Source organism: Papio anubis, chromosome 7 (assembly GCF_008728515.1).
Source record: "Papio anubis isolate 15944 chromosome 7, Panubis1.0, whole genome shotgun sequence".
In the NCBI taxonomy this organism is placed as follows: Eukaryota; Metazoa; Chordata; class Mammalia; order Primates; family Cercopithecidae; genus Papio; species Papio anubis.
This window is the reverse complement of record NC_044982.1, coordinates 6,386,503-6,411,364: the sequence shown is the minus strand read 5'-3', so window position 1 is coordinate 6,411,364 and position 24,862 is coordinate 6,386,503. Positions and strand designations below refer to the sequence as shown.

General features: G+C 57.7%; 2 protein-coding genes across 10 annotated transcripts in view; one reads left to right on the top strand and one right to left on the bottom strand.

The window, feature by feature from the left end:
* The window catches only part of EVL (Enah/Vasp-like), a 174,318-nt gene extending 172,432 nt beyond the window's left edge, over positions 1–1,886 (top strand). For 5 of the 9 annotated variants that reach the window (XM_021941556.2, XM_009212238.4, XM_021941554.2 and 2 more), the window contains one exon: positions 1,349–1,883. In XM_021941556.2, coding sequence (XP_021797248.2) covers positions 1,349–1,386 — 38 coding nt within the window. In that variant the 3' untranslated portion in view covers positions 1,387–1,883. Of the gene's footprint in view, positions 1–1,348 lie in introns of all 9 variants that reach the window. The other 4 variants (XM_017961532.3, XM_009212240.4, XM_003902260.3 and 1 more) reach the window with 2 other exon arrangements.
* DEGS2 (delta 4-desaturase, sphingolipid 2) lies at positions 1,628–16,689 on the bottom strand. The gene is made up of 3 exons (XM_003902262.5): positions 16,492–16,689; positions 6,416–7,158; positions 1,628–4,280 (listed from the first exon to the last, which is right to left on the bottom strand). Exons 1-3 carry the CDS (start codon positions 16,571–16,573, stop codon positions 4,134–4,136), a joined length of 972 nt encoding a protein of 323 aa, XP_003902311.1. The 5' UTR covers positions 16,574–16,689; the 3' UTR covers positions 1,628–4,133.
* Between the last annotated feature and the right edge of the window lie 8,173 nt (positions 16,690–24,862).

The window sequence follows — 24,862 nt, the reverse complement described above, 5'->3', positions numbered from 1 at the left end:
TTCCACCAGAGCCTTTGAGCGCACTGGCTCAGATCTGCAGCCAGAGGAAAAGGGGGAGTCTGGGCAGGGCAGACTCAGGGGACAGAGCTGTGCAGCACAGCCTGTGCCAGCTCCCCCACCTGCCTCCCCAACCAGGGTGACGAAGGCTGACACCTAGGTGTGTAGCTGAGTCTGGCCCCCAGGGCATCACAGTGACCTGGGCAAAAGGGTCCCACAAGCACACAGGGGTGGAGGCTGATGGCAGAGGTAAGAGGCAGGTGGGAGTCCGAAGACCCAGGCCTCCTCCCGCAGCCGGCCCACCCTTGTTTGAGCAGAGAGCACTCAGTTCCTGTTTGTCCAGTTTCCCCAAAGGCCTGGGCTGGGGAGATAAGGAGTTAACAAACGAGGGGAAAGAGGCAGCCTGGGCGATAGGCAGGCACCCAGCCAACTGGTCACACCACCTTACTGCCAGGCGCCATCCGGCCCCAGGCACAGCTGGGTCAGAAACTCAGGGCCCACCACAGCCTCTCCACCTGCCGTGGTGCAGCCCCAGGTGGAGGCCACCCTGGCTGAGAGCCAGGGGAGGGGGAGGCAGGGGCTATGCCAGGGGCCCTGAGAAGCAGCTCCCTGTTGCTGGGGGATGCCTGCCCCCACCACCCCTCACCACCTCCTAGCTGTTGGCTCTTGGCCCAACAAGGTCCATCCAGGGAGAGGCCTGAGCTGACATAGAGGAGGGGGAGTCCGGGAGGGGATGGATACCAGAGGAAGGAGGGAAAGGCCCAAATTTGGGAGGCAGGGGGTTGGTGCACTAGCTTGGGGTGGTGAGGAAGCGGGGAGGAGGCAAGAAGACAAGAGAGGCCCCGCCTCTCCTGAGGAGTGAGCAGAGCCAGGGTGGTCCCTGGGGTCCAGGGCCAAGATTTCCTGCTGACCCCTGTAGGAGCTGGAAGGGCAGAGCCTTGGCCTCCACTATGTTGGGGGAAGGGGTCCCGGGCCCCCGGCACCTGGACACCCACCTGTCCAGAGCCTACAAAGACCCTGCGTCCCCACACAAAGCAGCTCCTCACACCAGGGTTCCAGTGCCCACCACTCCTCAGCAGCAATGAGGCCACAGGCAGGGCATCAGCCTCTGTCTCCATGCCAGGTCCTCCCCTAAAAGGGCAGTGACAGCAGGGGCCACCGCAGGAGGAATGGCAGATGAGACCCAAAGCCTTTTGTCGTCACCCCAGAGGTCTGCGCCATAGCCTGGGTGGGGCTCCCTGGAGATGGAGCGGGGCAGATACCAGGCAGGTCCACACCAGGGGTGCAGGGCCCTGATGAGCCAGGCTGCACGGTCCTGGCTGCACCTGAGCTGCCGCCCCCTGTCCCGCAGCCATCAGGCAGGAGCTGAGCGGGATCAGCACCACGTAAGGGGCCTGCCTCGCAGCGCTGAGACGTCGAGCCCATCCGGCGACAGAGGACAGCCAGGAGCCCAGCCAGCCCCAGACTCCAGTGCACCGGAGCACGCACAGGAGCCTGGGCGCGCTGCCGTGAAACGTCCTGACCTGTGACCACACGTTACAGTGAGGAAACCAAGTGCAACTCCTGGGTTTTTTAGATTCTACCTGACACAGAACACCAGGTCTGCTCATCTTTTGTGTTTTATATTTGCTTATTTAAGGTACATTTCTTTGGGTTTCTAGAGAGATGCCCCTAAGTCACCTGCTTCATTAGACGGTTTCCAGGTTTTCTCCCAGGTGACGCTGTTAACGCCTCAGCTGGCAGTGACCGCCGGCCCGGTGTGGCGCCACTGCACACCGCAGAGCTGTCCAGGCGCAGCTCTGTCCCCAGCGCTCATGGTGTTGAAACTGTCTGTCATGCACCACGGTGTCTGTGTCCACACAGTAATAAACAGTTTACTGTCTGCACCCTCAGGCTCAGGCCCTCGCATTGATCCTTCACGCTGCAGGCTGGGGATGCCCCTTTTCAGGGAAGCGCCCGGGACCACAGTGACCAGGAGTCGTAGGTAGGAGCAAGGTGGTAGTCTTCAACAGGAACCTGGGCTCAAACATTCCCAAGCCCTGGCAGGGTGGGCTGGTGTCCTGGGGCTGGGCTTCAGGTCCTGTCTGTAGGGAACTCCCTATGGGACCCCCAGAAAGATGGCTCTTAAGTGCAGCCCACACCCCAAACCTCACAGGCCTCTGTGTGCATTCTGACGGGCAGGGCCCCGCGAGCAGCCTGTTCGGGGCAGGGACGGACGTGGGGCTCCGCAGGCACCAGGCAGATGCAAGGCAGCTTTGCCTTCTCAGCCCCACAGTCTCCTGGGAGGACCACCTGGCCTGCAATGGGCTGTCCCAGACCCCTGCCCTGAGGCAGCAGCCAGAGACAGAGGCTCTGACCCTCGGCTTCAAGGACCCAGGGTCACCAACAGGCAGGCCTTGAGATCCTGTGACCATTCATGCCCCTAGTTCTCCCACATGACCTCCCGCGGCCACAGAGCAGTGTGTCCAGCAGTTCCCGAGGGCCATGGCACGGGAGGGAGCCAGCACTGGCCTGCTGGGGGGACCCAGTGGCTGATCTCAAGGGCCAGCTCCTAGCACACTGCATGTCTTTGGGCTTCCTGGCAGCCCTAGCAACAGTAATAGGACTGCTCTGCCCCTTAGGAGGCTCAGCTCTCTGAGTGGCTTCGCTTAGGTCTGGTGGCACTTTTAACCCAGGGCCTGCAGACCACAGCTCAGAGCTGCTCTCTCCTGCTTCCCTGCTGCCCCCCAGGCCAGGAGTCCTGTAGTCTCCCCAGGAGAGCTCTAAGGACTGTCTTCAGAGCCACCCTCTGACCCTGGGCCCAGCCTCCAGCTTGTGGGTGAGGCCGGGACATGTCCCTTTGCGCTGTCTGCAGAAGTGTGCTAGACGAGGTGCCTGTCAGGCACAGCAGGAGGAGTGGGTGCTCTGGGGCTCCCCTCGGCCTGTGGGTGTGCCTGTGTGCACAGGGAGGGGCTGCCCGGCTCAAAGTCCTGGTGCTGGGGCCAGCGGCACTTCCTTCGCAGAACAAGTCCTGGGCTCAGGCCCCTTCCCTGCGCCACTCAGCAAGCTGCCCACTCAGGGACACAGGAGCCCAGCACCATGTGGGGCCACTCCCAGGTATAGGGGGAGGCCTGTATCTCCCAGGTCAGCAGGGACAGCCCCTGGCACCCCACTCATGGAGAGGCCTTCAAGCCCTGACTATAGCTTCAGTCTCCCTTCCTAAGTCGTGGAGGCTGACGCCGCCTTTCCCCAGGGCTGTGGTGGGAGCTGCAGGGCTGGGCCCACTCCATCCCTCTCTGGCAGGGAGGGCCTCACCCAGGGACCCCTCCTGCTGCCTGCCCACCTCTGGGACATCAGGACCCACCCCATGCCAGCCCCTTTTCCGAGCTGGTATGGGGTACAGACCCTCTCTGGGCTCAGGGATGCTCCCCGCTGCAGGGATAGGGAGAGCAGGAGGTGAACAGGCCTGAGGGGTGTGGGCGAGGCAGGTGGTATGGGCTCAGGGGGATGGGGGAGCCAGCAGTGGGGTCCCCGGGCTGCTAGGAGGGGATTCTGGGCCACACAGATGACCAAAGTGAGCTTTCTGCTGTCCACACCTCAGTGTGTGTGCACATCACAGTGGCAGGGCCTCAGGGAGCACCACCCAGCAGCAGCCACCATCCCACAAAGAGCCAGGAGTGCATGGCAGGACCTGGGCCTGGCCTGGAGGAAGCGGCACTCAGGCCTCAAGCTCCACCCATTGGGGTGGCCTAGCGCCCCATTCCCTGTGGCCAGGCTCAAGCCCAGACCACCCCCTCAGAGCACAATCCACGGGCTGTGAAACAAACACTGGGTTTAATGTAGGGCACAGGCACCCCAGAGAAGTCAGCTCCGTGGGGACCGTGGGCTCAGAGCACGCAGGTCACGATGGGGCAGGGCCAGGTCTCACCTGGTGAGGCCCAGACAGGGAGGGCCACGCTGAAGGTCCAGGGCAACTCCATGTGCAGGTGGAGCCCTGAAGCCCACACTGCTGTCTCCAGGTGTGGCTGCCCAGGACACTCCTCGGGGACAAGGGCAGCAGTCCAGGGTACAGGAAGGAAATGCAGCCCCTCGGTGCTGGGGCATGAGGCAAAGGGGCTGGTGGGGGACGATGACCGCCACCAGGAGGCAGCCCGGGCTCACAGGCCGTCCTTTGCCAGCCTGTACACCCGCTTCACCCTGGCGTAGGGCCCCAGGGAGTCCTCAAACACAAAATCCCAGAGCACCTTCACCCACGAGTGGTGCTGCGGCAGGTGGTCGTAGTACTCGGGCGCCATCTTCCGCACCTGTAGAGAGGAGGGCGGGGCTGAGGGGCTGGTTCTCCTCGGGGCCACACCCGTGAGCACACTCAGACACCCGAGCACACGTGGCGGGCGTGCACACACACACTCATGTATAGACATGTTTGCGTGCACACACACACACACGGGTGTACATAATGCACACACATTGTCGCCTCTGGGGTGCCCACGTCCAGCTCAGCCAAACACAAGGCCACCCTTCTGGCCCTCCCTGCCACCTACCACTCCCTGGGTGCCCAGAAGGCTGGTGCTGGCTGCTGGAGGGCCTGGTGGCCTGAGCTGAGCCCAGGACGCTATGGCAGAGGCACCCACAGGCTCGGCTCGGAGCGCCTGCCCCAGGTGGTAGTTGCAGAATTCAGTGCCCCACTCCACTTGGCCCCACCCCACCTTCTGGTCTGGCAGACCCCACCGCTGGGGGGGGTTCTTCCCGCGGTGCCTGCACAGTGCTGAGTGCCTACCTGAGTCCTGCCAAGCCACGGTGTCACGCCCATGCATCTCAGCCCTGTGACCCGCCAACCTCGGCCTCAGCCAGCCTCACTGCTTGTCACATTCCAAGGGCCTCTTGAGCACCTGCTGTCCCCTCCAGCCTTTGTTCTACACACACACCCCCACCCACCTCCTCCAGGAAGTGCTCCCAGCTTCAGCACCTGCAATTGCACCACCACCACGCCACCCCATTGCTCAACAGCATGCAGCCTTGGCCCAGCTTCCACCACAGGGATGCCCTTCCTGCCCCTTCTGCGCCCCGTCACCTCCTAAGGATGCTCTCAGGACGCAGGGAGCCCGGCCGCAAAGCCAGGGCAGCAGGGCCACAGGAGGCGGGGCCAGCACCAGGTACCCAGAGCCTCTCACTTTGCTCAGGAGAGGTAAAGGCTTGTGGCTAACAGCAGGCACTCACGCCAACTTGGGTCCGGATTCTTGCTCTGCCACCTCCTGAGATGGGCACCTCTCCCCTCTGCACCCTGTCACCTCCTGAGATGGGCACCTCTCTCCCTGTGCCTCATCACCTCCTGAGGCAGGCACCTCTCCCCTCCGCCCCGTCACCTCCTGAGGCGGGCACCTCTCTCCCTGCACCTCTGCCTTATGTATACAACAGGGACAATGGATGAGGGGGCAGCTGCTTCCTGGGCTGTGGTGAGGTTCAAGTGAGATGATGCCTGCTGCAGAGCACCGCCTTGGTACTGCCAGCCGGAATGGCAGTACCATGGCCCAGGCTTGGAATTCGGTCTGAGGGATTCCAGAGTCACACAAGCCAGGGTGCACACACACATGCACAAACACCTGCATACCCGGGTAAGCGCTCACACATAACCACACACACAGAGACGGGCGCGCACGCTCAAGCACACATACAAATGCCTGCACACGTGGGCAGGCATCCACACACTGTCACAGGGCAGACATGCTCACACACAGACACAGGCACACCCCGGTGCATACAGGCGCACACTCAGGCGCTCGAACACCTCCCCAGTGCCACCTTCTCCCGCCCCCTTTGCCTGCAGGTCACTCCAGCTCTTTCCAGACAGCCAGAGGCTACCAAGGCGCAGGCTGGCAATGGCTGAGGGACGGCTCCTCCTCCCCCTCCCCCTTCCCCTTCCTCCTTTCTCATTCAGAAATTCTCCAGCTCCCGGTCTCCCGAGGCAGAGGTGCCCATACCTGGGACTTCCACTCCCCATCAGCTCTGGCCAAGCCCCTTGGGCTGCAAAGAGCGAGGCCCACCCTGTCCTCTCTGGCCCCTAGAGGGTCACAGGGCAATGGCAAGGAATGACAGGGAAAGAGCCTGCAGATGGGAAGGGTAGTGCTCCCCATGCAGTGTTGCTATGCGCCCCGCTTCAAGGAAGACACCCCGTCAGTGTCATGGCGGCTTCAGGCAGCCTGAACTGTGAAATGCCTCTCAGACCCTACTTCCCTGAATTTGCTTCAGCCTCCAGCAGAGGACTCGCCTGTGTTGTGTGGCCTTTCCTCCTGCCCTGGGGACAAGTGCAAGTGGCCATACTATGACCAGCACAAAAAGGGAGAGGCTGCTGGGTATGACCCAAGGCCCTTCCAGGGCCTCCACCTCCTCAGATGGCCGTGCAGTCCTGCCCTGCCACAGCCCTGCCACCCCAGCCACATACCAGGGGCAGGCTGTAGCCCGGGATGCTGGGGAAGTCGTGGTGCTCCATGTGGTAGCCCACGTTGAAGGTGATCCAGTTGAGGGGCCCATAGTAGGAGTAGGTCTCGTGGCCCTTGAGGAACATGTAGTGCTCGGCCACAAAGTGGCCCGAGATGGGATGCAGGCCCAGGCCCAGGAGGGAGCTGGCCAGCAGGTAGACCATGGGCTTGAGCCCCCAGAGGGCAAAGATGGCCACATCGGCCGCCAGCTGCACCAGCGTGTTGAGCACCTCCATGCGGGTCACGGCCTTGGGGTGGACGCAGAGGGGCCGCAGCGAGTAGAAGAAGGGCTGCAGCACCAGCCAGAGCAGCTTACGGGCGGGCGTGCAGAAGAACCAGCCCTCCAGACGCGTGGGCACGTCCACATCCAGCCCATCACCACCCAGGTAGCGGTGGTGGTCCACGTGGTACTTCTTGAAGGAGGCGGCATAGGGCACACCCACAGGCAAATTGGCAAACACGGCCAGCCAGCGGTTGCGCGCCGCGCAGCCCGTGCCAAAGGCCGCATTGTGTGAGATGTCGTGGATGGCCAGCGTCAGCGAGTGGTTCACGCAGCCTCCGAAGGCGTAGGCCCAGAAGAGCAGCCAGCGCCAGGCCAGCCTGCGCACCAGCCAGCAGGCCAGCAGCTGCATCAGCACCAGCACCAGCACCGCCCACTTGAGGCGCGGGTCCGGCCGCATCAGGGCCTTGATGGCCGGGTACTTAGCTGCAAGGAAGACAGGGAGGTGTGAGGCCCTGCTCAGTGGGGTTGCACCCCACCCTCCTCTGCACGCTCCTTCCCACTGCGGTGGCCAAGGGTTGAGAAGGCAGGAGTGGCCAGCAAACCTCGCCGGTCCCTTTGCCCCTGCACACAGGGCCTGTCCCTCGAGGGCCTGCTGCCCCCCTCCCCCGACCGAGCCTCATCCCGCCAGACTCAGAAGTCAGGACTGCAGCAGAGGTACATACAGCCCATGCTGGCAGCCAGGCCCTGCTGCTCCCTGAGCCAGGCCTCATCCCAGCTTGTTCCCACCTAGTAGGTCCGGGCCAGCGGGGACGATTCAGAGGCTATGCCTCAGTTCAGGCACACTGGGGGCCTCAGCCCAGAGGTCGGGGCCCAGCGCCCGCAGCAAAGTGGTCCCAGGCAGGGAAGCAATGTTTCCTGTCAGGCAAAGCAAGGAGGACCTACTGGCAGCTCCCACTCAGGAAGGCTCTGGCCCAGGCACAGGGCTAAGGAGTCGCATGCAAAGTCCCCTTTGTGTGCCTGGATGTAGGCTGAGACCGCAGGTCCAAGGGCACCACTGCCCACTGCCTCCCTCTTACCCAGGGACGCCCCTGCCCCCAGGGCAGTAGCCAACCTACCTGGGGGCCGGCCAGCTCCAGCCCCACTCCCACCCTAAGCCCGGCCCCGCTCCCAGTCCCCGTTCCACAGGCAACCAGCTGCTGCTTCCCCTTGGAAGGAGGCCAAGCCTTGGGGCAAGAGGGAGGGGCAGGCCACACCTGTGCCAGGTGAGCCACAAGCAAGCAGCTCTGGGGAGGGCCAGCCCAGGCCTCCAGCTCTTGGGTGCAGACAAGCATCAGCCACTCCTGCACCCTTCAGAAGCGAGAGCCACGACAGAGCCTGGCAGCCCTGACCTTGGAGAGTGGGCCTCACTTTCCCCATCTGCTAAACAGAGATACTAAGTTCTCCCTGTGTGGTGCGGCCTCAGGGTCCCTCCCCACGCCCTGTGCAGCCCACCTTCAGGGAGCCCCGTGCCCTTCCTGCTTTCCTCGGCACCTCCTAGGACTCAGCTGCCCTCCAAGCCCCAGCCTGCCTTCAGGGACTCCACTTTGGACCACCAGAGAGGAGAAACCTGCACACAGAAGGACACCAGTGCCCACCCTGCCAGCCCCTCACCCAGCCCCAGTTATGGGCTGGTCCTGTCTCCTATGGGTGTGCTGGGGCCTCCAGAGCCGCTGGGAGCCCAGAAACAGCCACTGGGCTGGCCCATCCCACAAGCATGCCCCTAAGTCCCCTCTGCGTGAACTCTGGGCTGTTTCTAACTTGGCGCATCTGGCAGGAGGCCTAGTGCAGGCAGGTCCCAACAAGCCTCAGGGGCCCATCCCCAGCCATGACCTGGCCAACAGCAGGGGCCCCCCCAGCCTACGTCTTCCCATCTGGGAAATGGGGATGCCGTTCCTCTATGTCCATCAGGCTGTGGGGAGGCCAGCACGATAGTCTGAGCCCGGAGGGTGCCAGCGCTCAGTAGGCACGAGCTGGTGCTGTTGTCATTAAAGGTGCTCTGAGAGTAAGAGCTGGTCTTGGGGCAATGACCTGGCCCTGGCTTGTTTTAACAAGAGCAGGCCCAAAGCTTACAGGCCCGGGAGCTGCCAGCTGGAAGTAACTAAAAACTGGGCAGTGCATGAGGTAGCTGAACACGGGCAGCACAGGCGTGACTCAAGGAGGAAACAGATGCAGGGAGCCCCAGGTCACCTCACCTGCCTGCAGGCACCTGCTGGACTGCAGCGCGGGGCTGAGGGACCCCCAAGGAGCTGAACGAGCAGAGAATGGCACTCAGGGAGCCCGAGACGCCCACACTGCTGGTACAGGGGCTCCTGCCAAAGGCCCGGGGCCCAGAGAAGCTTTGCTAGAGCAGGAGCCCCGTGACAGTTCTGAAAACAGTAGCTCCTGGAGCTTTGCACCCAAGGAGTTCCAGAGGTGGCATAGGCTGGGAGTCCCAACCCACTGAGGCAGAGAGGCCTCACTGAACACCCCAGCCTCCAGTGGCCCCCAGAAGCCTTGTCTTAGGAATGGGTCTACTCCGCACCCACCCAAGAAGGTCAGTTGACTAACTCCTTGCCAGGAGAAAACAACCCACGCTCTTTGCAAAGATTGCAAAGATCTACCATCTTCAGCTTCAGAGCGCCCAGGTCCCTGGGGGAGTGGGAGTGGGGACATGCCAGGAACACTCGCGACCACGCCGTGCAGATTGGATGTGCAGGAGAGGGCCGTGGCTGAGGTCACCCTGGGTGCAGTCAGGATGGGGTAGTAACTGAAGCCATGGCTTGGAAGTGGTTAGCTGCTAGGGGTCACAGAGGTTCAGGGACAAGAAGAGAGTGCAGGCGTCCCTGGACTTAGCCAGGTCATGGCGTCTCAGCAGGAGCCGTTCCGGTGCAGCCCAAGGCAAGGCAAGGGTGAGATGAGGTGGCGAGGATGGGTCCATCGAGGGCATTGGGCAGGGAGGGCAACAGGAAGGCACCAGAGGATGGCAGGATGGGAAGGAGATGTCAGGGTGGGCGTCATGGAGATGCCAGGGTGGGCATCATGGAGAAGGCAAGGGGCGCCAGAGCTGAGTGCCAAGGGGACTCGAACTCCTCAAGAGCTATGGAGTGTGTCTGTCAAGGTGTTTCCAGACTGGCAGAGGGTAAGTGGACTGAGTGGGGAAGGCCTGCCCACAATGTGCACCAGCACCATCCAGTCAGCTGGGGCCCCGATAGAACAAAAAGGCAGAGGCAAGGGTCTCCCTCCTGTCTTTCCCTCCCTCTCTCCCTCCTCCCATCCCTCTCTCCTTCTCCCCCTGCTTCCCTCTCTTGGAGCTGTACACATGCTTCTCTAGTCCTTGGATATCAAAACTCCAGCCTTTGGACTCCAGGAACCACACCAGCACCCCCTACCCTCCATCTGCTTTCAGACCTTCAATACCATACTGAGGGTTCCACCATCGAGTTCCCTGGTTCTGAGGCCCTCAGACTCAGACTGAACCATGCTACCCCTACTGCCACCCCTGGGTCTCCAGCTTGCAGACAGTCTGTCATGGGACTTTACAGCCTCCATAATCACATGAGCCATTTCCCCTAATAAATCCCCTCTTTGAATGGATAGATGATAGGTAGATAGGTAGGTAGGTAGGCAGGTAGGTAGACAGACAGACAGACAGATAGATAGATGATAGATCGATCGATCCAGGCATGGTGGCTTACACTGTAATCCCAGCACTTTGGGAGGCTGAGGCAGGAGGTTTGCTTGAGCCCAGGAGGTCAGGATGAGCCTGGGCAATACAGCAAGACCTTATTATGCAAAAAGTTTAAAAATTAGCCAGGTGTGGTGGTGTGTGCCTATGGTCCCAGTTACTTGGGAGGCTGAGGTGGGAAGATCGCTTGAGCCCAGGAGTTCGGGGCTGCAGTAAGCCGTGATTACACCACTGCACTCCAGCCTGGGTGACAGTAATGGCAAAAATAGATAGATAGATAGATAGATAGATAGATAGATAGATAGATAGATAGATAGATAGATAATAGATGAGACAGAGAGATACACACACACATACATAGATACATAGATCCTATCAGTTCTGTCTCTGGAGAACACTGACCAATTCGGGGCCTCTTCCAGGGCCTCAAGGAAAGGGGGACAGGGAGAATGGGTGGGACTGGGGAGTGGGAGTCAATGGGTTCCATGGCCTTGGGCTCCATCTTCTCTGGGTCACAAGAGAGGGGAAAGCCCAAGGCAGAGAAGGACAGGCAGAAACACAGGCTCCCTGGCAGCCCCGCGAGGAACTGCAGACCTGCAATTCCTGGCTAGACACCCAAACCTCGCCCAGCTGGGGAGCTCTGTCCTGCTGTGGGCACTCAGCTGACCTCCGGAGTGACTCTGCCCTCCCAGACCTCCAGCCTGGATGGCAGGAGTAGCTGGGTGACACATGTGCCTTGAGGGCTCTCTGCTCCGTGGGGTAGCACAGAGCCCGACGTGCACAGCCACCTGGAACCAAGATACACAGATCCACACAGTTTCCAGCAGTGGCCCCAGGTGAGGCACGAGGCATCTGGGCAGGTGGCCATGAACAACAGCTGTTGCTAGAAGTCACCCTGTCCAGGCAGGACACAGAAATGAAGGGTCTGAGGTCCAGGGAGGTGCAAAGAAGGGCCCATGAACGTGCAGCAAGGCTGACAGAGCCAAGACTTGAACTCACGACCCCCGACTCCAGGCCTGCACAATGCTGAGCAGGGCCCTGATATGGACTCGGACTCCATCAGCAGTGATGCAGTGCTTGGCTACACTGCCACAAAGCACCCAGAGAAAATCCTGGATCAGGGTTGGGCGCAGTGGCTCACACCTGTAATCCCAGCACTTTGGGAGGCCAAGATGGGCAGATCACCTGAGGTCAGGAGTTCAAGACCAGCCTGGCCAACATGGCGAAACCCCATCTCTACTAAAAATACAAAAATTAGCTGGACAAGGTGGCATGCGCCTGTAGTCCCAGCTACTTGGGAGGCTGAGGCAGGAAAATTGCTTGAACCCAAGAGGCAAAGGTTGCGGTGAGCCAAGATCCCACCACTGGACTCCAGTCTGGCAACAAAATGTCTCAAAAAAAAAAAAAAAGTCATGGATCAGGCTCAATCAGACTCCTGTGCGCCCTTGGGCAAGCCCCTGTCCCTCTCTGGACCTGTCTCCTCAGTCTCTATCTGTAAGGCATCTGCTCTGACAGCCTCTGTGGCTGTGAGCATATGGACATGGGGTCTTCCCTAGGGGCCCATGGGAAAGAAGGGGCAGCCGGTGCCAAGGTGTGAAACGTCTGGCACCAGCAGATCTGCACACTTACATCAGTTAGCAGGCTTGCTCATAAAATTCCAGAGGGCAGAGTCGGAGGCAGGGCCTGCTGAAGGGAGGCCAGCCCAAAGCTCCCTGCACCCGCAGGACAGTTGCATCACCCTGGTGCGACTCTGATGAGTTACAGCTTTTGCCCAGAAATTCTCCTGACAAATCCACTGAGCCACTGAGCAGAGGGACTGCATCAGAAACAGACAGCCAGGCCAGAGAGGCTGCTGTGCCCTTGCCTCCAAGAGTGGCAGAGACAGGGCCCACCCCATGTCAGACTCCTCCTCTCAGTCGCAGGCTACTCCACCCCTGCCCCTCCTGACTGGCTGGCAATAAAGTCACTTTTGTCTTGTCCCCAGCAGGGCTACCAAAAGCTAAGGGGCCTCTTACTACCTCCACACTGGACCCCTCTGAGCCCCCAAGCCCTGGCTCTGGCAACATCTAGGGAGACCTGTTCTACCACCTTCCCAGGGAGGCCAAATGCCATCGCATGACAGTCACTTACTGGCCATATGGGAGGTGCCCCTTGTCACTGCCTGTCATCACTCCATCATTCCACCTCTGCTGCCACCTGCTTCCCAGCTCCCTGTTCCACCACAAAGCTGCTCAGGGTTGACAGTGTCACCTGGTGGCCACAGCAGGAAGTGCTTCCATACAGCGTGGCCTTTCCCCCACCCATCCACGGCTGAGCAACCCGACCTGGGACAAGCCTCTCCTCACAAAGGCAGCAAAGTCCTCCTAATCCCCTCCCTCCTAAACGTCTTCCTCCCTAGCCCTGGCCTAATGCTCCGGGAAGCCACCTACCCACAGCTTCCATCCCTGCCACCTGAGGTTTTGTGCCAAGAGACAAGCCTGACCCTGTCCATTGTGGAAGGCGCCCTGGGACCTAATTGGATCTGGCAATTGTGGAAAGTGCTCACCTTCTCACCGGCCGCTCACTAAACCTGCCTTTCATTTCCAGTGACAAATATATACTGAAGGTCTGGGAGCAGCCAGGCCCATGTACATTACAGAGATGGGGCTGCCCTGCAGCCATGCAGCTCCGTGGCTGGGAGATGGAGCCCCAAGTTCCTCTCGTGGCTCTGGCAGTTTGGTTCTGGATTTTACCAGTTACCACTGACAGAGCCCCAGTCCCAGCCTTTCTGAAGCAAATAATCTAGCAACGGCCAGCAGTCTCGCTTCCGGGTTTTCCTCTTTTGTTTTTCTTTATTTGAATTTTTGTATTACCATGTGTGCCGTGCTTTCATAATTTAAAAACAAACAAAATTACAAAGCTATTCATTTTCCAAAAAAAAAAAAAAACAAACCCAGAGCTTGCCTTTTACTCCACCGGCCACGCCTGGCTGGATCTCTGATGGGACCAGTTTTGCTGGCTCCGGTCCTGCCCTTTCAGGCCAGGGAGCCTCAGCCCTGGCCTAGGAGACCCCACTTTCGTAGGAAGTTATGTGCTGGGGAGCATGTCTCCCTCCCAGGCAGGAGCTGGAGACGGACTTTGGCCCCAACCCACGGAGCTCCTGGAGCCAGCTCTTTGCAAGGACTTCCTGGATTCTGACTCTGAGATTATTATCTTTATTGAACATCCCTGAGCACCCAGGAGCTTGGCATGGGCTGCAGGAGCCAACTGGGTGGGGCAGGAGGCTGCCTGAGCACCAGCCTGGCCCGTGTGTTCCCAGGCAAGTTGCTACCCCTCTCGGAGCCTCACTCCTGCCTCTTCTATAGAGAGATGCTGGCAGTTCACGGCATTTCTGCGAGGACTGGGAATAGCACAGGCATGGAGACTATTCCCTGCCCTTAGGGAAACGACAGGCCTTGCCAGGTCTATCTCTGAGACATTAACTATTATCGCAGCTGATACTCACGAGTCCGGGAATAAGCACTTTACATATCACCTCATTTCATCTGCACAACAGCCCCATTAGGAAGGTATGATTTATTAACCCCTTTTAATTCGCCCAGGCCTCAACTCCTTCCTCTGTTTACAGACTCATCCGTGGCTAATGAGTGGGTGTCAGGGTCCTTGCCAGGAGTTCAGCTCCACATCCAAGCTCCTGAACTGTGCCCCCAAAGAGCCCAGAGCCCAGAGGGCTTGTAGCCATGGAGGGGAACCCAGAGGAGGGGTCCCCATCCAGCTGGGCCAGGCCTGGGAGGAGTGGAGGCCTTTCTGCAGGAGGTGGGACTGAACTAAGCGAGCAAAGCTAACCAAGAGAGAGCCTGGCAGAGCAGGGAGGAGGGACATTCACCCGGGAAACAGCTTGTGCCAGTGCCAGGGAGGGAGGGAATGGCACGTTCCAAGCATATTAGCTGAAACTAACAGGTGGAAAGGAAGCCCCTGCTTCCTCCATGCAGGAAAAGGAGCGTGGGTCAAGCTGGAGAGCCGGCCCTGAGGACTTGTGATCCCCAAGCCCTGGCCCCAGGTGCCTCTCCCTCTTCCAAGTCTTTCAACCTTCCTAGTCACCCACTCCAGAAAGCCTCCTGGATTGGTTCCAGGGCCTGTGGCTTCCCTCTTTAGAGAGAGCTCCTTCCCATGTCCCGGAGGCCCAGGTACCATCCCGGGCACCTTCCCAGCTGAGGTCTCATCTCGTCCTCACACCTACTCTGCCTGGTAGGACGACTGCCCGTTTTGCAGATTGGGAAAGTGAGGCCACAGCCCAGAGTGTCTGGGTCCCTCCAGGTGGCCCTGGGTAGGCCCAGCTCCTATTCTACGGATATGAGTTCCTAGGGACCAGGACACTGGCTGCCATGTGCCTCTTGCCTTTTCCACATGGGGCCAGATACCCAGTGAGTGCTGTGAGGGGAAGCTGGGGACAACCAGGGGAGGGGACAGAAACGCAAACAGGGCCAAGCAGGCCCCTGCTTCAACCTCAGCCCCACCTCAGACCTGCTGAGGGGCAGTAGCCAGGACACCTGCCCTGTTCACATCATGAGCAGGGAGGGAGGGTCAGATGACCCCCAAGGTTCGTCCTGGCCCTCCCCAGGAGCTCTACCGCATAGGGGAGGCAGCTACCGCTGCTGGGACCAGACGATGCTGGGCTGCAACTCACCTCCCAGGAGAAACCACAGCAGTCACAAACCCACACAGAGGCTTCCAGCTCCTGAGGCCCCAGCTACCTCGGGATGCAGTCACAGGCTAGCCACCCAATATATCTTGGGTTTCAAACATTTAAAAGTCATGGTATCTCAGTATGCTGCCATGGGATTAAAAAAAGAGGAAGAAAGAAAAAGTTGGCTGGGCACAGTGGCTCATGCCTATAATCCCAACACTTTGGGAGGCAGAGGCGGGTGGATCACCTGAGGTCAGGAGTTCGAGACCAGCCTGGCCAACATGGTGAAACCCCATCTCTACTAAATACAAAAATTAGCTGGGTGTGGTGGCATACACCTGTAATCCCGGCTACTCGGGAGGCTAAGGCAGGAGAATCGCTTGAACCTGGGAGGCGGAGTCGTAGTGAGCCCAGATCGGGAGACTCTGTCTCTAAATAAATAAATAAATAAAATAAAATAAAATAAAATAAAATAAAACAAAACACCCAATTAAAATGTGAAACCATCCATCAAATAAGTGCAAATTAAAGCCACAATGTAATAGTATTGTTTCCCCGGTCTGATTGAAGATTACAAGGTGTGCCAACGCGCGGTGCTGACTTAGGCAGGGGTGTCTCCCGCGTGGGAGCGGGCCTGTCTCAGCCTGCGGCGATTTGGTGGCATCTGGCCAAAGCCACTCTCCAGACGCTGACCCTTTGACCCCGTAAGCCCTGGCCAAGAACGACTCACTGCGGCCACCTTGCTTGTGGGCTGGATGGGGCCTCTGACATGAACGAGAGTGACTCCGAGTGGGTAAAGATGCCCTCCTCGCAGAGGACACGAAGCGACAAGGAAAACAGCCGCCACACAATAAGCGACATGCCAGAATAGACGGATTCCTTAGTACCATCTTTGCTTTTTTTCAAAGAAAAACACGCGCCCCTCTCATTCGCGTTTGCTCCCTTCCTGACGATCATCCGCCCTGAACTCCAGGCTGGGGCGCCCGTGGCCGCGGGACCCAGGGGCTCTGAGCACAGCAGGCGCCCAGTGACTGCGGGTGGAGGCGCCGCAGCGCGCAAGTTGCCTCCGCGCCAGGGTGCGCGTACGCCTCGTAGCGCGTCCCGGGGCCGTTCCTGCGCCCTCGCGTCCCAGCATCCCAGTGCCCCGGCCCCGGGAGTGGCTCGTGTCCCGCGACCCGCGAGGAGCAATTGAGACGCGCTCCCTGGCGCACGGACCCGTACTCGGGTCTTCGGAATCCTCAGGTCCCGGGGAGTTTCAGAGCCGGCCAGGGTGGGGGACCCTCGGGGAGCCGGCCGGGGACTCCGGCGAGGGGAGCAGCAATGGCGGAGCGCCCGCCGGCATTTGGGCCAGAGCTGGAGCGGCCCATCTGGGCTCGACTCCCCGATGCGACTCTAGACAGGCCAACGGGGTGGTCACCACCCGGTGGGAGCCCCGCGCCGCGCTCACCTAGTATCTCCTTGCGCCGCTGCGTGTGCGGCTGGTCGGTGTAGACCCACTCGAAGTCGCTGCGACTCGCGCTGTTGCCCATGGTGGGGCGGGAGGTGCCGTTCGGAGCGCGGCCGGCTCGGCTCTGCTGCACCTGTCGCTGCAGCCGCGGCGCGGAATCGACTCTGATCCGGGCGGGGGCGGGGGCGGGGGCGGGGTCCCGGCGAGGCGGAGCCAGGTGCGCCAGGCTTGGGGCGGGGCACCTCTGGCTGGGCTGGGCGGCCGGGCCCCGGCGCCCTCCAGACCCCGACGGGTCGCTGGGGTTTTGGGAACCTCAGCTGTCTCGGTTGGAAATAAAGCTCCCCGGCAGGACCAAGGTGGCCGCGCGCGATCTGCGCGAGTCCCTGGGTCCCTCGATGCGCCGGGGCCACTGCTGCCGTCGCGGCCGCCCACCGGCTCTGCGCGCCCCGCTCACCCGCAGGCAGCCGTCGGGTTCCCGCCCCCTCCCCCGGCCCCGTTCTCTCCGCAGCCCCGACCCGCTCTCGGGCACGCCCCTGTGACTCCCGCCGCCCCTGCCCCACGGAGGAGCCGCTGGTAGGATAGAGGGACTGCGGAGGATCGGCGTGGAATGGATGCGCCAGTAAACAGGAGCTTAGGAAAGGTTCGTGCAGCAATCCTCCCTTCCTCCACCCGCCCGTTTAACCAATAATGCAAAGGGGAGATAATGCGTATGCAGCAACCTCACAGGGTGAGTCAGACCCACTCCTGCCTTCAGGGAACTTGAGGTCTGGATGGGGACACAGGTACAGAAGTGGCTGTTACGATTCAGGGTGATACGTGCCATGACACAGGTAGGCCCTGAAGCAGCTAGGATCCAGTAGAAGGGACTTTTGCATTGGGCCTTGAGGGGTGGGTAGGAGTTAAACAACTAGAAAAGGGAAAGACATTGATGGTAGAGGGAACAACAGATGCAAAGGCTTCAAAACAAGGAAGAACCTGAATGTTCTCAAATGGAAAGTCTGGTTTTTGGGGGGTGAGGGCACAGGGCCCCTCATCTTCACCTTCTCAGTGATGCCTCTGTTCCTTCTCTCACTCCCTTGGATCTTTGGAGGGTGGACCTGCTGTGCCAGAGCCTGGCCTCCGCTGGCAGCTGCCTGGGAGCTGACTGACACAGCAGCCAGAGCTGCCACAGGCTCACACATAGTGAGGGTGCGCTTCTGTGCATCCCGTGGAAGTCCATGGCCCAGGATTTGGTACACTTGGCAGGCCTCCTTTAACTCAGGGCCAAAGGCAGTCTGGAACGGGCCAAGAAGGAGGGCATGGGTGTCTTGCAGCCGCCAGCCACCATCCCCTGAAATAGCCATGGGAAAGGTGGGCACAGAGGCCAGATTTTCCATCAGCAGGAGGACCCACAGTGCCATCATGGCCATCACCCCTTGCCACACCCAGCAGGCCCCCCGGCCCAGTTTGCACACTTGGGAGAAGACTCATTGTTCCCAGGGCAGCCTGCTCTGTTCCCAGCCAGAAGGGTCCTCAGAAGCCATCCCACCAGCCATCACTTTACAGATCAGGAGACTGAGGCCCAGAGATGAGGAGCGCCTTGCCTGAGGCACAGAGGAGTTAACAGCAAGGCTGGGGCAGGACTCTGGCCCCTGACCTTTGAGTTAAAAAGCTTCCAAAATCAGAGCCTTCGCCCCTGTGTTGAACTCCGTGAGACCTACCACCCTGAGCCCCAGCCCCACCCTCAGGACAACACCAAGCCTGCCAGTTCCCTCAGCCCCAGGCCACCGCCTATCCAGAGGAAACTCACCCAGGCCCTCATTTTCCAGATGAGGAAACCGATGCCAGAGAGGGGACGAGTCAGAGGACACATTGAAGGAGACCTGGGTGTGGAACAGACACTCAGGATGCATGAAATCAAACCTGATGCCCTTGCCAAGTGCTCCCCAAGTTCCTGGGGAGCCAGAAACCCAGCTTCACGGTGTTGCCTCCTCAACCTGTCGCTGGTCCCAGAAATGACAGAAAATACATTTTCATTTGTAATGTGGTGTCTTGAATGGGATCCTGGAGCAGAAAAAGGACATTAGGTAAAACTAAGGAAAGCCTAGTAAAGCTGGACCATTGTTAATCATAGTGTATCAACATTGGTCCATCAAAGGCAACAAACGCACCCTATTATCATATTAAAATAAAGGACACTGGGTGTGGCATATAGGTGAACTTTCTAAACTATCATCACAGTTTTTCTGTAAATATAAAGTTGTTCTTAAAAATAAAGTTTATGGCTGGGCGCGGTGGCTCACGCCTGTAATCCCAGCACTTTGGGAGACCGAGGCGGGCGGATCACCTGAGCTCAGGAGTTCAAGACCAGCCTGGCCAACATAGTGAAACCCCATCTCTACTAAAAATACAAAAATTAGCTGGGCGTGGTGGCGGGCACCTGTAATCCCAGCTAGTCAGGAGGCTGAGGCAGGAGAATTGCTTGAACCCGGGAGGCAGAGGTTGCAGTGAGCTGAGATTGCACCATTGCACTCCAGCCTGGGCGACAGAGCAAGACTGCATCTCAAAAAAATAAATAAATTAATTAAATTAAATTAAGTTTATTAGGCCAGGTGCAGTGGCTCACGCCTGTAATCCCAGCACTTTGGGAAGTCGAGGCAGGCAGATCACCAGGCTGGTCTTGAACTGGAATTAAGGAATCCACCCACCTTGGCCTCCCAAAGTGCTGGGATTACAGGCATGAGCCACCCCACTGGGCCAAAATATAATTTATTTTAAATATAAAGTTTGGGAGTGTATACACACACACACACGCACACACACACAGCATTGGAAAGCAGGGACTCTTGTGGACTGGAAACTGAGAGGAAGGCTGCCATGGCCAGCTACTCTTCAGTGGCCCCTTGGCCTCCCTCCACACCCCCATTGCCCCTGGGCGAGGCAGCAGCAGGGGTGGGGTGTTGGTTACCTCTCAAGAGGGCCCCGACTGTAAATCCCCGGCCAGAGTGCTTTGCCAGGACAGGGTGGGCCTCCACCCAACAGCCTCCACCACAGTGTTGGCTGCCCCTGCAGAAAGGCCTCCACTGCCCTGTGTTTGCAGAACACATTCCACACTGCCCTCCTACACCTCCCAGGAGCCTGCAAGGAGTCAGACAGCCCGTGACCCGGAGACGGCACACACAGCATGAAAGGGGCAACGGACCCAAGAAGGAGCAGAGCCTGACAAACAGACGTTGAGGAAAGCAGACCCGATGGAGGACTGGGAGCAGGGCTCCCAAGACTAAACTAGAGACAGACATTTAAAAAGTGCTTGTTTAAAAACCACACCCGAGCCGGATGAGGTGGCTCACGCCTGTAATCCCAGCACTTTGGAATGCCGAGGCGGGTGGATCATCTGAAGTCAGGACTTCGAAACCAGCCTGGCCATCATGATGAAACCCCGTCTCTACTGAAAATACAAAAATTAGCCAGGCGTGTTGGCACACACCTGTAATCCCAGCTAGTCAGGAGGCTGAGGCAGGAGAATTGCTTGAACCCGGGAGGCAGAGGTTGCAGTGAGCTGAGATTTCATCACTGCACTCCAGCCTGGGCGACAAGAGCCAAACTTCATCTCAAAAAAATAAAATAAAAATAAAAAAATAAAAACCATACCCCTCTATTGAAATGGAGCCCATGGAGGAATCGAGATTTGAGGACAGTTTCAGGATCCAAGCAGCCTCATAGCCAGACAGAATTCTAGGAGAGGATGGAGGAGAGGCAACGTTGGTCCCCACTCAGCCTTGTTTCCTTCATAGAAGTCATCTTACTGAAATTATAACTATAATTATATGTAATTAGGGGTTATCCCTATTGGAAGTAAATTATTATAGCATGTACTTATTTACTTGTTTACTTTATTATTACTTTTTTGAAATAGGATCTCACTCTGTCATCCAGGCTGAAGTGCAGTGGTGCAGTCTCAGCCCACTGCAACCTCTGCCTTCGGGGCTCGGGTGATCCTCCTACCTCAGCCTCCTGAGTAGCTAGCCAGCGAGGTGGCTCATGCCTGTAATCCCAACACTTTGGAAGGCAGAGGTGGGCAGATTAACTTGAACCCAAGGGTTTGAGACCATCCTGGGCAACATGGCAAAACCCTGTCTTCACAAAAAATGCAAAAATTAGCCAGGTGTGGTGGCTTGTGCCTGTAGTCCCAGGCGCAATGTGGGAGGATGGCTTAAGCCTCCATGTTCCCCAGGCTGGTCTGGAACTCCTGGCTCAAGCACTCTTCCTCCCTTGACCTCCCAAAGTGCTGGGATTCCAGGTGTGAGCCCCTGCGCCCAGCTGTCCTTGTCTATTATAATAGGGCCTCCTCTAGAATGCCCTGTTTTCTGGGGATCACCCCTGGTATCACCAATGCCTAGAACATTTTCTGGCAAAGGAGTTGCTCTTAATAATGATTTGCTGGACCGGGCGCGGTGGCTAATCCCTGTAATCCTAGCACATTGGGAGACCGAGGTGGATGGATTGCTTGAGGCCAGGAGTTCAAAACCAGCCTGGCCAACACAGTGAAACCCTGTCTCTACTAAAAATACAAAAAATTAGGGGCCGGGCGCGGTGGCTCAAGCCTGTAATCCCAGCACTTTGGGAGGCGAAGCGGGTGAATCACGAGGAGTCCAGGAGGTCAGAGACCATCACAGCTAGCATGGTGAAACCCTGTCTCTACTAAAAATACAAAAAACTAGCCGGGCAAGGTGGCGAGCCTGTAGTCAGCTACTCGGAGGCAGGAGCAAAGCGTGAATCCGGGGCCGAGCTTGCAGTGGCTGAGATCCGGCCACTGCACTCCCAGCCTGGGCCACAGAGTGAGACTCCGTCTCAAAAAAAAAAAAAAAAAATTAATGGGCATGGTGCTGGGCACCTGTAATCCCACATACTCAGAAGACTGAGGCAGGAGAATCACTTGTACCCGGGAGGCAGAGGTTGCAGTGAGCCAAGATGGTGCCACTGCACTCCAGCCTGGGCAACAAGAGCGAAACTCCGTCTCAAAAACTAATAATAATAATAAAATAATAATGATTTGCTGAATGAATGACAGAGACAGTGATTATTTCAGACCAAAAGGCTTAAGGGTGCCAACAACATTAAAATTTGGCTTAATCACTTTGAAAAACTCTTCAGTAATATCTATGAAAACTGCGCATGCCAAGGTCTATACCAAGAGTAGTGAACATGTGTGGCCATCAAATATATGTGCGAGAATAATCCTGGCAGCTATATTGGTAAAAGCCAAAGCTGGAGGTAACTCCAATGTCCAACAACAACAACAACAACAAAAGGAAGAATAGATAACCAGCATATGCTATCTCCTTATACTGCAATGGTGGGTGGTAATAAAAAATGAATTACTGCTACCCACAGCAACATTTTTATTTTCTGTGTCTGATGCTTTGATGTCCTGGGGCCTAGCTGACCATAGAGAGGCTGCCCCTCCCAGGACTAGAGATTCCTTCTCAGATGCCAATGGCCACCCCAGAGCCCACAGCCCACCACCTCCTCTGTCTCTCACACTCAGGGCCAGTATTTCCCTGCCCTGATCATACCAGGGCCAGGTACCAGACAACTCCGTCCAGCTCCTCTGTCCCAGAGCCCTGAAATTACTCAAACCAGCCAGTCCAAAGCCTGCTCACCCTGCCTTGACTGTTTCTTCCCACAGAAACCCCAATAAAGGCTCTTGCTCACGTTTCCTTCTCCTCCCCCTGACTCCAGCAGACCCAAGCGCTCTCGCGTGTGTCCCCGACCCACGCCGTGTGGTGCTGCCCCTGCTCTGGGGAACTGTAACAAACCATCTTCTCAAGGGCAACATCCCCTGATTTATGGGCCTCACTACACCTGATAATAAAACCCGCATTTCAAGCAGCCGGCGCAGCAAGCAGGGTGGAGTGAGGCGCCACTGCTCTGCTCTCAGTAACTGGTTCCACCGGGCGGCCAGGGACGTGCGGTGCCGCCGCCTGCGCCGCCTGGTGCTGCTGCTGTGGGCGCCTCTCCGCTCCGAACTCAGGACCTGGGTCCTCTGAGCTCTGATCTGAACTGTGCCAGCCTCGCTTCCTGGCTGGCTGGCCAGGTTCCCCAAGGCTCCTCCAAAGGGAGCCACGGGAGGGACTTCCTCCTAGTGTTTGGGGGTGTCCCGCAGGCGGCCCTGCTAAGTGGGAGCAAACAGAGCTGCTGTTTGGGGGGCTTTTCAGGCTGCCTGGGGGAATTGGGGGAGACTGCCTCAAAGAGTAAGGGGAGGCTGCCTGGCGTAATGGGGGCAGCTGGGAGACGGAGGAGGCCCCAGTAGGGGGAGAGCTGCCCAGGAGGAATCAGGGAGCCTGCCGAGGGAGTCGGGGGAGCCTGTCTGGGAGAGTGGGGGGAGCCTGCCCGGGAGAGTGGGGGGAGCCTGTCTGGGGGAGTGGGGGGAGCCTCTCTGGGGGAGTGGGGGGAGCCTGTCTGGGGGAGTGGGGGCAGCCTGTCTGGGGGAGTGGGGGAGCCTCTCTGGGAGAGTGGGGGCGCCTCTCTGGGGGAGTGGGGGGAGCCTGTCTGGGGGAGTGGGGGGAGCCTCTCTGGGAGAGTGGGGGGAGCCTGTGGGGGAGTGGGGGCTGTCTGGGGGTGGGGGAGCCTGGGAGGTGGGGGAGCGGGGAGTGGGGGAGCCTGTCTGGGGGGAGTGGGGGGCCGGCCGGTGGGGGAGGCTGCCTTCAGGAGGCTGGTGTGGACCGGCTGGGGACTGGTGGCAGGAGGCTCGGACCAGGGGCACAGTGTTGAATAGAAGAAGGACAAAGCACTCTCTCCCTGCCCTGCCTGAGGCCCCGGGGGAGGCCGCCAGTGGACCGAGGGGCTGATGAAATGCTCGGTGCGTGGGTCTCCCTGAGCGCCAGAGCTTACCACGGGGGCCGCACTCAACACAGCCTCAAAAATACCGACAGGGTCATTCTCCCGCAGTAGCTCCAGAGCCCTAAGGACAGGGCCATGAGGGGTCAGCAGGACTTTATCTGATAAACACTGAAAAGATAGAGTGGGGAACAAAAATCAAAAGGAAAAATGTTACCCACCTCGAGATCCAAGCCATTCTAACAGACTTTGCTTAAAAAAGAAGGAAGGCCGGCCGCGGTGGCTCACGCCTGTAATCCCAGCACTTTGAGAGGCCAAGGCGGGCAGGCGGATCACGAGGTCAGGAGATCGAGACCATCCTGGCTAACACGAAATCTCGCCTTACTAAAATACACACAAATCAGCCGGGCGGCTGCACTTTCGTACCCAGCTGTTCGGGAGTCTGAGGCAGGAGAGCCTGCCTTGAATCCGGGAGGCAGAGGGGTTGGGTGGTGATGAGATCGCTTTCACTGCATCTGAGCTCATGCATAGAGCAAGACTCCGGCCTCAAAAAAAAAAAAAAAAAAAAAAAAGGAAGAAAAAGAAGCAAAAGAAAAAGGAAAGGGGAAGGCAAACACTGGCTGCAGACAGGGCAGTCTCCCCCCTACACTCACACCTGCCCCCACCACACTACACTTGGGCTATATATAGCTAATTCTAACATTGACACTTCTACTTGGTACATGTTTCCTTTAACATATTACACTCTTGCCTAATATATATACTCTAACATATACTCCTGGCTCCTACACATGCCTCTAACATACACCTTACTTACATTTGGCTTTAATATATATATATATCCTATTTAATATATATATATATATATCCCACACATACACAACTACTCCTAACACATACACTCCGTCTACCACACACACACACTCTTGCCTCTAATGCATACATACCTCTAACACATATAACTCCTCAATACACTCCCTCATTTCTACATGCTCCTACACATACACCTGCCTTCTATACATACACTCACTTTAACACATACACTCCAATTTAACATATACATACATACACTCACTTAACATACACACACCTACTTCTAACATACATACATCTACTTCTTAACATACATATATATATACCTGGCCACATACACATATTAATGCCCTCTAACACATACACCTACTTAGCATATACCTACTTAACATATACACTACTTCTAATACATATATCTTTAACATATATAATTTCTAAATTATACACTTAACACATACTCCTCTCCTCACTTCTACACATGCTCCCTCAATACATACATAATTCTAACATATATACCTACTTCTAATACATATACACCTGCCTCTTAACATACACACACTGCTCTCTAACACACATACACCTACTTCTACACTACACCTTACCACATACACTCTAACATACACTTCTAACATTACACTCCTCATTTCTATTACATGTTCTCTTAACATAGATATATATACCTGCCTGAGACACACATACTCTTGGGCTTCTAATATTATTGGTATTAACACCTAACACA